The sequence below is a fragment of the Carcharhinus amblyrhynchos genome, chromosome 19, assembly GCF_965287045.1.
Source record: "Carcharhinus amblyrhynchos chromosome 19, sCarAmb.v2.hapA, whole genome shotgun sequence".
NCBI classification, from domain to species: Eukaryota; Metazoa; Chordata; class Chondrichthyes; order Carcharhiniformes; family Carcharhinidae; genus Carcharhinus; species Carcharhinus amblyrhynchos.
Genome location: NC_137342.1, coordinates 49427113 through 49440648, shown reverse-complemented (window position 1 = coordinate 49440648; position 13536 = coordinate 49427113). Strand labels below are relative to the sequence as shown.

Here is a 13536-nt window from a genome sequence, read left to right as displayed (position 1 = left end):
AACAGGTTCAAGTCCAGTCCAGACTACTGGATAAAAATTTCTTTTGCTGTTAGGGATGCTACGTGAAATTTATTTGGGCAACTTGAGCCCAGGTTTTAATTGTTAAGCACAGCACTAAACTGCTACCATTGACCCTGCTACAAATAGCAAACTCATTTAGAGGCCACTTGTATGCCTTGGATGAGAAGTAAAAATTATTCATAATGATGAATTGAAGTGTTGAACCACTCATACCTACCATGGAGTCCCACGTGACTAAATGTGAAAGGTAACATTAATGTTCCATTTGCAAATATCTGAAATTTGAGATGTCTACAAATAATGGTATTCTGACTGAGGATTAACCAAGTCAGAGTTAAGAGCTAAGAACAATACTTCAGACTTTTGGAATTCAAATAGAATAAAATAATGAATAAGAAATAGAACTGAGTTACCTTGGTTTCATAGGTCGGATTATCAGAACCCCCAGGCTATATATTTGCTGCGGCTCAGGGCAGCAATGAGAGGTTAGGGTCATTTACATGTGGTTGGGTCAGTGGCAGGAGATCTGACCTCAGCTGATACTTGGATCTGAAGTAATAAATGTTAAAAAGAAAGCAATCTCCATTTTGACTTTTTGAAGTAAGTGATGTTTGATGTGAGATTTGGGTACAGGAACCTAATTGATACCATAGTGAACTCATCATCCAGAGATAGTGAGATCAAATTCCACTATGGCAAGTTATGAAAATAAATTCAATAAATCTGATAACTTGCAGGCTAGCACCAGCTAATGACAGTGGAAGTTGCTGTGTGTGGGAAACTCAACAGGTTCACTAATGTCCTTCAGGAAAGAGAAACTAGCACTTCCACCCAGTGTGATTTGTACCTGATTCCAGTCTCACACTATGGTTGATTCTTTATGCCTCCAGGCAACTAGGGATGGACACTAAATGTTGGCTTTCCAGTCTCACTTGCATATCAAGAAGTTTTAAAAAGTTACAGTTGATAGGTACGCAGCATAAATTTTATGTCATCACTTGTACACCAATTTATAAAATTTTAATATCTGAAACTGGCTTTTAAGAGATTCAAATAATCTCAGAGTTTAATTGTGTTTTACATACAGGAGCGGGACAAAGTAATGCCACTAATAATACAGGGTTTTAAAGATGCAGCAGATGAGGCAGGTACATCAGTTACTGGTGGTCAAACGGTATTAAACCCATGGATCATTTTAGGAGGTGTGGCCACTACAGTCTGCCAACCGAATGAATTCATCATGTAAGTTTGATCCTTAGTGTGTACAATTATTTTGTAGCATGAATATGGTTTGAATGTATAATGGATCAAAGATTATGGCCATTTCTTTGTGCTCAAAAGAAAAACTTGTATTTGCTTGTATATTCATGGTTTCTTCATTTAAAGTTTCTTTGAGTTTAGTCACAAGTTTATGAAGTGTTAACTATAAACTGAAAGGGTTGGAACTGAGGTCTGTGGATAACAATTTGTACTGTTTTCACTCCAAATGGATCTGTTTCAAACTTGTGTAACTCATTGAAATGCAGCATTGAGAATTTTTCCAACTATTAGTGTTACACTCCAAATGACACAAGGGTCGGAATTCTCCCAAAAAGATTCTAAGTGTCAAATTCGCATAAAAACTGGAGTAAATCACTTTGGTTTTTTTCAGTCAGATTCAGAGTGCACTGCAGAGGCCACCAGTGTGAACATCATTAAATTTCAGGGGGTGGAGCCTATTCCCACTGGAGAGGCTGAAATCAGTGCGCTGAGTGGTCCACCGCGCATGTCAGTGCTGAGATTGATACATGCACAGTGGCCCCACACTGCCGGCCTCCCGATTGCTGGCCAGCTCTGTGACCCTTGCAACACCAGCTCTCCGCCCCCATGGCCTGATTTGCTGTCCCCAACCATTCCTAGGCCCAGCCCCGATCACCAGCCAACCTCAATCACTGGCCTCCCATCTTCTCCCACCAGTCCCAGTTGCAGAACCGTGGCTAGATGCCACTACCCACCCCCCCCTCCCCTGGCAATATGCCCTGCCCCCTTGGCACTGCCTCATACCCGGTGGGCAGTACCAGTGTGCTCCCTAGACATTGGCACTTTGCCCCTTGGGCAGTGCTGGGGTCTCAAGCTGGCACTACCAAGGTGCCAATGCCCAGAGGGCACCCCCTCTTACTGCCGGCCCCTAAGGGGAGGCCCGATTTCCGTCCTTCATTCCAACGTTGTTGAGCCACTTGCTCCCTGTTAGTGGAGAGCTAGTGTAAACCCTGCTGGAGTGAAATACTCCCAGCAGAGTGGGAGAGGCTTAATCACATTTAAATAATATTTAAATGAGCCCTGAATGTATAATACAGCTCCATGTCTATTTCCAGCTTGGATGGTATCAGAAGTCTAGTCCTAGGAGAGGCACTTAGGGCCAGACACCCAGCATGGATTGTGCTAATCTGGCCCCGCTGAAATCTCCCAGCCCGCTAAAAAAGTAGCGCAGCACTATGGAAGAATTTCGCCCCAAGGTTTCGGACAATGCTGCTCTAAAAATACTGTCAAAATGGATCCAAGCCTTGTATTCCACACAATCAGTATTCACAGAAAAATAACCGTAAAATCAGCTGGCAGGTTTCTTCCTTGTATTTTGTTAATTAGGCATACACAAATGGACAAAACTTCATGCATTTTGTTTTTCCCCATTGTAATTTGTAGGTATTTATCTCAGAATGTGAAACTGAGGTGTTAAAATGTCGGCAGAGCCCTGTTTGAACAAGATTCATACATTCTGGAGACGCAGAGTCACCAGACACTCCTGACTGCAGTTTGTTTGCCTTCTGCAAATTTTGTAGTTTGTGTGTTAGAAGAATTTCTGAACTGAAGATGATTCCATGGCAATTTTAAGTGACTGGGGTGATTTGTTTAAGTTTTATTTATATAAGATGAAAAATTCTTATCTCATTCAATTATACATATTGAATTTTTTTTCTCAACTGGCTTTTTGAAGCATATTCAGAATCTCCTTCAGTCACTATAATCAAGATAGAAAGTTCACCATTTGGAATTAATAAGCATGACCCTGTGTTATACCACACTGACACAGGTTTTTTTTTAAGTACTAGCTGCCCAAAGATATTCTTACATACTTTTGAAGGCTTTAAAATGTTAATTAGAAATACACATTGAAAATCATGTTCACTCATGTCTTACCATGAGTATTGTATTATTTTCCAAATGAAAACTTTGGAAACCAATAGAAAAAAACCTGTTCACTTTATGGTGAATTTGCCATAAATTTGAATTGGATTTTCTAAAAACCCTCTTACCATTCAGGAGAAGAATAAACATTGTGTGGAATTTTATCCCTTGGAAGTTATTACATTTTGACAGGTTGAACATTAAAAATCTGCACAGACAAAGCTTTGATTGTTGAATCTTAAAATTGCACTCAGCCAGAGTCACAGTTTGCTGCACATCAGTGTATGCAACATTCCTTTTTCATGCCTCAAGTAGCAATTTTTTAAAATTGGGAATTCAGCACAAAAGTAATGCACCAAAAATATAAGAGGGAAATGATTTTTGCACATCTCATTTGTTTTCTTGAGAGTAAATTCAGCTGTTGACATAATCACACATCTCATTTGTAAGTAGTTATATTTTCCTTTAGGAAGAATCACTAGTCAAAATATTGACATAATGACAATCTAAATGGCATTTCAACTGTGCTTGATTTGGGTTTAAATGAATACTACATTAAAGTAAACACACACAATTCAAATTTACATGCTTCTGATGACCATTGTACGACTCTGCGATATCTGTATGTGCATCCACACTCGAGTGCACTGATCAGAAAGACCTGGGGCAGGATTCTCCAGTTCCGCTGCAGTGAAAAGATATTTGGCTGAGTGCAAAATTCTCCATCCTCTGGCAGTAGCAATGGGGCGTGAATGGCCGGTGTTTGCATGATTACGTTATATAGATTGATACCATGAGATGGCTCACACTTGTACTGTTGAAAAATTGTATATTTTGCCTTCCAAAAGTACAGTTGACTTAGTTGAGAATCAAACTCAGAGGGTAGCAGTGTTGTAGTGAATCCAAATATGTTGTGGTTTTTATACTACTGCTTATAATTATATATGCAGCATTAGACCATGTTTTTTCACACTCTACTTTGGAACTTAAGGCTTTAGCATAGCACAAGCTTTACAGAATCATAATTTGTACATAATTGCCATTTGATCATTTAAATCAAATTCTAAGCAACAAGTACAAATGACTTTCCAATTGAACAAGCCCTAAAAGAAATCTTAACTAATAGAATGCTGCTTACATCTGTCATTCTCCTCTTCCCTTCCTAAGAAGTGTCTGATTGCTCTCCAGCACAGAGGAAATTATAGCCTTGCCCTGCAGGAAATTACAGGCAAAAGCGTGCACCCTCATTCTTAACACGCACTCGTGACACCAGAGTACAATGTCGCCCTCTGCTGCTGTAATTTTGATATTTTTCCTATTTCATTGACTGTTTTATAAAAAGTGAAAAAAATACTTCGACTTCTTTCTGACTACATGAGTAACAGTGCCATAAAGAACAAGAAGGTCCTAAATTTATCTTGTCTCTTCTCAGCCAAGACAACAGTCATGATGCTAATCAAATCAAATCTTAGCCCAGTGTTTAAAGAGAAGAAAGGTTGGCCAAATAATTCTTATTGAAAGTACATGGATTTAGCAACCTTTAGAGGCTGTACCAAGCATTCTGGGGTAAATTAGCCTACCGCACTTTCCAGGCATGCAAGTTTGGAAAAAGTCTAGATGGGTTGAAACCTAAAGTTTATTTATTAAGACTTACATTAACACTGCAATGAAGTTACTGTGAAATTCCTCTAGTCACCACATTTTGGCACCTGTTTGGGTCAATGCACCTAACAGGCATGTCTTTCAGACTGTGGGAGGAAACGGAGCACCCAGAGGAAACCCATACAGACATGGGGAGAACATGCAAGCTTCACACAGACAGTGACCCAAGCCAGAAATTGAACCCAGGTCCCTGGTGCTGTGATGCAGCAGTGCTAACCACTGTGCCACTCACCTGAGACCACAAAAGGTGACAACACCATCAGGTGGAACAGGGAAGAACATTGTGGAGAGGAAATAATAATCATATCAGCTGCATTTATTTTTCTTGTGAAGAAATGGCTTCTTTCCACCTTTAAGAATTTTATTTACTTGCAGTCCAAGGGTAAATTTTGAAATAATGTATGCTGTTGCACTCAGAATTCATGGATCCCAGGATTTGAATTCTAGAATCAGATTCAAAACATATCTCATATTGTTCACAATACATTTATTCATGTGAGAATTGTGCAGTCTTGCGATGAGCACTGCATATGTGCATCTGAAAGGTCACAGTTTAACTTTATCCCTAGTTTACAGTATTTGGTATATAGCAGTGATTTTGCCACTGTTAATTTTTGTGCAACTGCATGTACTTCACAGTATGTTAATACAACTGAATTTAAAATTAACTTTTTAATTTCCTAGTCGAGATTCTTTTCATTTGATGGCTACCTCAGTCAGTTATTAGTGAGGGAAGAATTTAGCTGGTGTATCTGCTTCAGCACTTGCCAGGTGTGTTTTTCCTTCCATTAAATTGGATGTTTGGGGAATTGCAATGGAAAACCCCGTCCATTGTGTCTATTTTTCAAAAATAGAAGTAACTTGGGAACTGTTGGTAAGCTGTTGCTTCCTTGGGTGAAAGAAAGTTAATATTTTATGATCTATGATTGATATGAAATGTGGAAAACCTATGGCTTAATACAACAACATTGCAGTAATGTTCCCAAATGTTACTTGTGCTCCAATTGAATATGCGCCATTAAGAAACATAATTGGTGAGACTGTTTCTCTCTATAGTATTCAGACAAATCTATTTTCAGCTCTTGAAAAATACGGTTCAGTGATGTTTTCCGCTCTGATTTGTGCATGTTTTTCAATGTATGCAACGAAAACGTTTACCGTTCTTCTATTACCTTTTTGAGAATGACAGTAAAATTGATTAGAGTAATTTTTGCATCATTCGCGACTCCTCAGATACTGAAGCAGTCCATGTCCAAATGCAGCAAGACCTGGACAATATCCAGGTTTGGGCAGACAAATAGCAAGTAACGTTTGCACCTCAAGTGCCAGACAATGACCATCTCCAACAAAAGAGGATCTAACCATCACCCCTTAACATTCAATGACATTACTGTTGCTGAATACTTCACCATCAACATCCTGGGGTTAGCATTGATCAGAAACTGAACTGGACTAGACAAATAAATACTGCAGGTCAAAAGCTAGGAATCCTGCATCGAGCAACTCATCTCCTGACTCTGCAAAGCCTGGCCACCATCAACAAGGTACAAGTCAGTAGCGTGATGAAGTACAATGCGCTTGTCTTGATGAGCCCCAACAATGTTCAAAAAGCTCAACACCATCTAGGACAAAGCAGCCCATTCGATTGCCACCCCTTCCACAAGCATTCAATCCCTCTTCAACAGACAAACAGTGGCAGCTTGCCTGCCATTTACAAGATGCATTGCAGGAACTCACCAAAGTTCCTAAGACAGCGCCTTCCAAACCCATGACGAGTACCATCTAAGAAGACAAGAGCAGCAGGTATCTGTTGCCGGGTCAAAATCCTGGAACTCCCGACCTAACAGCACTGTACCTACACTAAAGAAATTGCGGTGGTTCAAGAAGTGAGCTCAGCACGACCTCCTCAAGGGCAACTGGGGGTGGGCAATAAATGCTGACCTAGCCAGTGATGCTGACATCCAGAAATGCATTAAAAAAAAAGCCCATGAAATGGAGAACAGTCATGGAATTTGTGTAGCTTCAGCATTGACACACAGTGATTTGTTGTTCTAAAACTGTTCTACAAATAGATACTATGCTGGGTGTTTTAATTGATCACCAGAATTGCTTGGTCAAGCCTTCTGTTTTAAACTAACTTACTTTGTCCACTTGTCAATGTTATATGTAATTCAGTAGTTATGGATAAGTTGACACATGGAGTGGCAAGTTATTTGTTGTGCATTTCTTCGTGGTGTGTTAAAACGATTTTAAATATTTTGCAGGCCAGACAATGCAGTACCAGGCGATGTTTTGGTACTAACAAAACCACTTGGGACTCAAGTAGCAGTTGCTGTGCACCAGTGGCTTGATATTGTAAGTATTTGTATATCAATTGTAATGCAGTATTCTGCTTTTTAGCTGTTTGATTAGATTATTTAGTTATTTATGCACTCCTTCCATCAAAAAATAAGCGGATACTGTTAATTTTTGTAATTCAACTTGAACTGTGTTCAAGTCAGAATACTACTTTTTGCAGCTGTGATACTGGACAAGTACCGTTATTACCATGGTTGCAATAAGATGATCTTTCATATTTTTGATTTGTTTGCATTAACTTAAATAGTTCTACACTTGTTTATCACTAACCACTGTATAAACAATCTATTTTGAGGTATTCTGGTGGTTGAATGCACAGATAACATGCTATTTGTGGACAATTTTAGGAATTTGCCATTTGTGGAGATTGGCCTGCTTTGCAGTGTTCATCGAAAATTCAAGCTTGATGCTGGAAGTGCATGTTCATGAAATTATTCCTGATATAAAGAAGGTGCTTTCAGTATAATTTCATGATGACTGTTCCATGTTTTTATAAACAGCCAGAAAAATGGAATAAGATCAAGCTTGTTGTCACTCAAGAGGATGTGGAGTTGGCTTACCAGGAAGCAATGATGAATATGGCACGTTTGAACAGAACCGGTATGCCCTGAGTGATTTGTTCCATTGTTGATAATGGACACAATAAGAATATCAAATAATTTGTCCTTCAAGACAATAAGTCTCATCCTACTTGAGAATGTATGCTAGAATAAAACTTCAGAACAATTGTATATATGCTATTATTGCTAGTCTCTTCAATAATAAATAGATTGTTTGTATTGTGTGTGAAAACAGAACTTGTTGCTATTTCTCTGGCATCGTCTAATGAAATTCCTTCAGCTCTGTAAGAAATGTGAGAATATTCATTAACTTCAGCTGCAGCATGGTTATCAATATCATCAGTGAGTTAGGTCAAGCAGCTAATCACATTTTCTCTCTCCCTTTTCCCCCTATATGTAGACTTTCTGAAGTGAGAAGTCAACCGTAATATATTATTTAGCCTGCTGAAATTCTAACTCCAGCTTTTTGCTTTTACCATTTATCTGCTTTCCAGCCACAATTCTAACAATGATAAGCACAGGCCTATCATTGTTAGAGTTAAAACTGTCCTACCTCGACCCAGAACAATCAAATGCTTCTCATTTCTGAAAAGAGATAGTGAAAAACTTTTGAAGTTGAAACACAAAATTAATATTCACTTAAAATATAATTACTAAATCATGCATGACTATATAAAATTACTATATAATGGATTATTAGTCCAGACCTCCTAATTACTGTTTCAGTTACATAATTATGGCACTACCATACCTTCAGATTGAAAGATGCCAACTTGAATGTATCTGACGCACAACTAGTTTAGTTTATCCATCTATCACCAAAACAGGCTTCACTCTTCTCTGCCAAAACTGATCACTACTCAATGCAGTATGCAACAAATCCAAACAGAAACAGAGAAATTTTGGACTTAGTTTCAGGGAATGAAAGTGGGCAAGTCAAAGGGAAATCAATGGGAGCAAACACTTTGGTAATGATCATAATTCAGTTATGATTTAGCACAATTGTAGAAAAGGACAAAAATAGACTTAAGTTCTCCAATGAGAGAGGCCAGTTTTACTAAGGTAAGCTGTGGTTCAGAAAAGAAGTGGACTTTAATAGCTGCTGAAGTTAAATCAGTGTTGGAGCATTGGGAGGCATTCAGGACACTATGTGGTTCATGGATTGTCTATGAACCACAAAGGAAAAAAGTTGGAATTCCCAATGCCAATGTGCATACAAGGAGGATAATGTAAGGTAAAGGAAGCGGATGTCAGATATGGAGAACTCAAAACTACAAGCTACTCAAAAATGCAGAAGCAAAATCAAAAATGAAAATTGGAAAAGTAAACTTAAGGCATGAAAAAGTGTTCTAGGTAAAGTCGAGGAAACCCCAAATATTACAGAATTGTACATTGCAGAAGGAGCACTTCCCATCTTCTCCTTTATAGCTTTGCATATTCCTCCTTTTCAGATGACAATCCAATTTCCTCTTGAATGTTTCAATAGAATCTGCCTCCACCACTCACAGCCAGTACATTCCGGATCTTAACCACTCGCTGCGTGAAAAAGTTTCCCTTGCTTCTTTTGCCTTAAATCTTTGTTATTCTACCAATGGGAATAATTTTCCCTATCTGTTTTGTCTAGACTTGAATACCTCTATCAAATTTCCTCTCAACCTCTCTTCTCCCAGGAAAACAATCTTATTTTCTCCAATCTATCTACATGATGGAAGTTGCTTGTCCCTAGTAATCATGTTCATGAATCTTTTCTGCACTCATTTATTGCCTTGATATTTTTCCCAAAGTGTGGTGCCCAAAACTGGATGTAGTATTCGTATTGAGGCAGAACTGGTGTTCTATACAATTTTAGCATAATATCTTTGCTTTGTACCAGGCTTGTCCAACCTTTTCATGTGGGGAGTAAGCACACTTCAAAATTTTCCTCACTCAAGGCTGATGAACAAATTTTAGTAAGATAGTTTGGCACAGCATTAAACATTTCAAAAACAAGACGGCCACATAAAAAGAAACAACTTGCTGAGCAAAAAGACGATGAGTAATAAGTAAAGCTGAGGATTGGAGAATAATAGGGTGAGTTTGTGTTTCCAGTTCACTCCCAGTCTCAGGTAACCAATCGCTTACCTTCCTTTGTCTGTGAGAGTGGATGAGAACCATGAGACTGGGAGTGAGCTGACTTATGGATGCACACTGTCCCCACACACGCAAACACTCTTCCATCACATTCTTTCCTTCTACCCCCCACCACTATCTCCCTCTCTCACTCTGTCCCCCTTGTCCCCTCTGCCCCTTGTTTGGTTAAATTGAGGTTTTTAGCACATATACCAACCCATTCTCAAATTATCCAATTCATAAGTTTTTAATAATTTGAATGTTTCTAAAACTTGAAAAACAAAATGACTTCAGGGGGTTCACTTTCAGCTGTACAGTACATACTGTTTATCTTAATCCATTTATTAGCCAGTAGAGGTTTCAGCCACGCGCTTAGAACAAGCTTGAATTTCAAAGGCACTAAACTATGAAATCCGTGTGACGTTTAAACACCAATGTTGGCCTCATGTCTAAAGTATGACTTATTTGCTCAAGTGTTCAAGTATATTATTCAAGTCTGCAATATGTCTGCAAGCAAGATACAGTACATGCCTCTTTATGCAGCAGCATTTCTGATATTTTCTGTTTTACAGCTGCTGGCCTTATGCACACCTTCAATGCACATGCAGCCACAGATATTACAGGCTTTGGGATTCTTGGGCATGCTCAGAACCTGGCAAAACAGCAACGGAACGAAGTGTCATTTGTAATACATAATCTACCAGTCCTTGCTAAAATGGCAGCTGTGAGCAAAGCATGTGGGAATATGTTTGGGTTGATGCATGGCACTTGCCCTGAAACCTCAGGTAATTATTAATATTATTTTTGAAAATGGATGACTTTGTAATATTTATATTGTATCCCTGGAAATTACAAAGCACAGTTTACATAGCTAGGCAGGCAGGCACGAACATTTTTTGCAACGTGCGGTAATTGAGTGTCAGTTTGGCTTAGTTGACTCCAATCCCAAAACAGGAGTTAAATTCATTATCTAGTCTGATGCCCCCAGGGCATTCTGACTGACATGTTTGAGATATTGTCTGCCTGAAAAGGAAAGACCTGGATTTGTATAACATTTCTCACAATCACTGGACATTTCAGAGCTCTTTAGTCAATGAATACTTTTGAATTGTGGTCAGAGTTGTAATGTAAGAAACACTGCAGCCAATTTATACACAGCGAGTTCTATGAACAGCAGATGTGAAAACGAGTGGGTAATCAGTACGGCAGTACTGGGCTGGATTGTCAGTCTTGATTTTTGGAGTGAGTGTTTAAACCGGAAGTTTCTGACTCAGATAAGAAGCATAGAAAATAGGAGCTGGATGAGAACATTCAGCCCTTTAAGCCTTCTCTGTCATTTGTTATGATCATGGATGATCGTTCAAGTTAAAAGCCTGATCCCGCCTTCCCTGCACACCCTCCCCACATATCCTATAGAGCTGTCAACTGAGCCATGCTGACACTGGATATTTAACGTCTTGCTGTTTGAAGAACTGGGAGTCCTGGTGTCTTCAGCAAAAGATCTTTGTCAGAAATAGATAAAGTTGTCATTCAACTCATTTTTGTTCCATTTTAAAGGTACAGATTTCCATTGCACAGAGTCTCTGTGCTTCAAAAATAGCAACATTTAGATCAAACTATATAAATGCCAGTATCTTGTTTCTATGACATAGACTTGAACAAATGAAAACTCTGTTAATTTTGATTTTTTAGTCTTGCACTTTTCCAACAGTATTTCTGCACTTTTATATGAGATAGTACTTGGCCTTGTTATTTAACTTAGACCCTGTTTTTGTGATACTTTTGGTGTGGTACCTGAATCAGTAGTACTGACTCATTTTAATCAGTCTTTTCCTGACTCTACCAGCTCACCTGAAGGTGCTCACACTTGCTGAATTATAATTTAATTGGTGCTAGCCATCCTCTAATTGATTGCCCAAATAAGCACTCTTCACATTTGAGCCTGGAGAAACATGAGTGCTGTTCAGTTCTGGGGTTTTGAAACTGAAGACAACACCATCCTGTTTGAATTTGCAAGCTTCCTGGTAGGGATCCCTAAATGGTGAGTGGGAGCAGAATTCCGACTATTTCTCAGCACATGGCATATATCTACCCATTTATAAAGGCCCTATAATCACACAAGCAGATATTCCTTCAACTTTTGCTATTACCATGACTCTGATGGTGACAAAAGATGCTGACTTGTGAAATATGTTTATTTGCAGGAGGTCTTTTGATATGTCTTCCACGGGAGCAAGCAGCTCGATTTTGTGCAGAAATAAAATCACCAAAATATGGTGAAGGTTATCAGGCATGGATAATTGGAATAGTGGAAAAGGGCAATCGTAGTGCCAGGATCATTGACAAACCACGGATCATCGAAGTAGCTCCAACAGTTGCAACGCAAAATGTCAATCCAACTCCTGGTGCCACATCTTAAAAGAAAAGAATGCACATAGAAACAATGACATTTATTGCAGTTCTGATGCCATCCCAAGCAACTTTTTAAATTTAACTTGTCTGCCTAGTGTCGGCCATTTGGCAGATCATGCGTGGATATAAAAATAAATCCATTGCCTTGTTTTTCTGTTACATTAACTGAAGATACACCTAATACTAAGGCAGCTTCTAAGTTGAGAACTTAATATCCAATACTGTTGATTCATTTTGAATCTTTAGACACTTACTGTCTGTGCTGCATAGGCTCTCTTAAAGTGCTTCATGTAGAGCACACCTTACCAACGGCAGTGCAGCAGCATTTCATTTGTCTGGTCACTATATTAGATGAAAACTACTTGTCAGCAAATTTGTTGCCTTGAAAGCTTTTCAGAAGGGGTTACAGTTGTATTACGATTAATGGAATGCAGCAGTTTGCATGATTTCATTTGGTCTTTGGTTTGTAATGTTTTTTCACAAAGTTAAGATGTAATGTTAGTGTTGACTTTATTCAGTTGATCTGTCTGTAAAAACGAGTAGGTCCTCTGTGCTATATTCGCATGGCCAGCACTTCACTTGGAAGAAAAATATTTCTTTCCAATATGGTATAAATCTTAAACAATAATGTTATCATGGTATGTTTTCTATTTTTTTGTAGCAAACACAGATGTATGTGCTAGTTTACACTGTGGTTCGCTGTTTTATCATGCAGAAAATGTTGCAGACCAAACGAAAGGCTACTGTAAAATACTCTAAGGTTGAAGCTCAGATTGAATTACACTATGACTTTTTTAAAATATAATCAATTATGTTGACATTATGTGCTGTGGTTATTAGTGTTTAATACATTTTATATTTTGTAAAGTGATATCTGCATCTGCTTTTCTATAAATACAAATAATCTTTAGCATAATGCTGCTTAGCTTTTATTTTTTTAATTAAGCTCCATTGATTCTCTACTATTCTGTTGAACTATATTGCCAGTGTCACATTTTGAAGTTTAACATAGTATTCTGATGAATATTTGAAGTTTTTCCTCTTCTCCCCCCACCTTCTTGTATGTTATTTTATTTGTAAGCATAAGCCTTTGTTTCTGTATCAGATATTTTAAAAGTGTATTAAGATTGGGATTTTTGTTACTTGGGGCCTTTTATTTGCTGCTTCACCACCTCCTCTCACCTCTTTTTCCAATAGAAGTTTCACTTAGCACAATAACCCAGTTCATTAAATTGGAGATTTGTTGAAA

The 13536-nt window shown here is 38.4% G+C and overlaps 1 protein-coding gene across 1 annotated transcript in view; it reads left to right on the top strand.

The window, feature by feature from the left end:
• The window catches only part of sephs1 (selenophosphate synthetase 1), a 66066-nt gene extending 52530 nt beyond the window's left edge, over positions 1–13536 (top strand). Inside the window, exons 5-9 of the mRNA XM_080207751.1 lie at positions 1109–1263; positions 7113–7203; positions 7707–7806; positions 10448–10660; positions 12080–13536. Coding sequence (XP_080063877.1) covers positions 1109–1263; positions 7113–7203; positions 7707–7806; positions 10448–10660; positions 12080–12294 — 774 coding nt within the window. The 3' untranslated portion in view covers positions 12295–13536. The remainder of the gene's footprint in view (positions 1–1108; positions 1264–7112; positions 7204–7706; positions 7807–10447; positions 10661–12079) is intronic.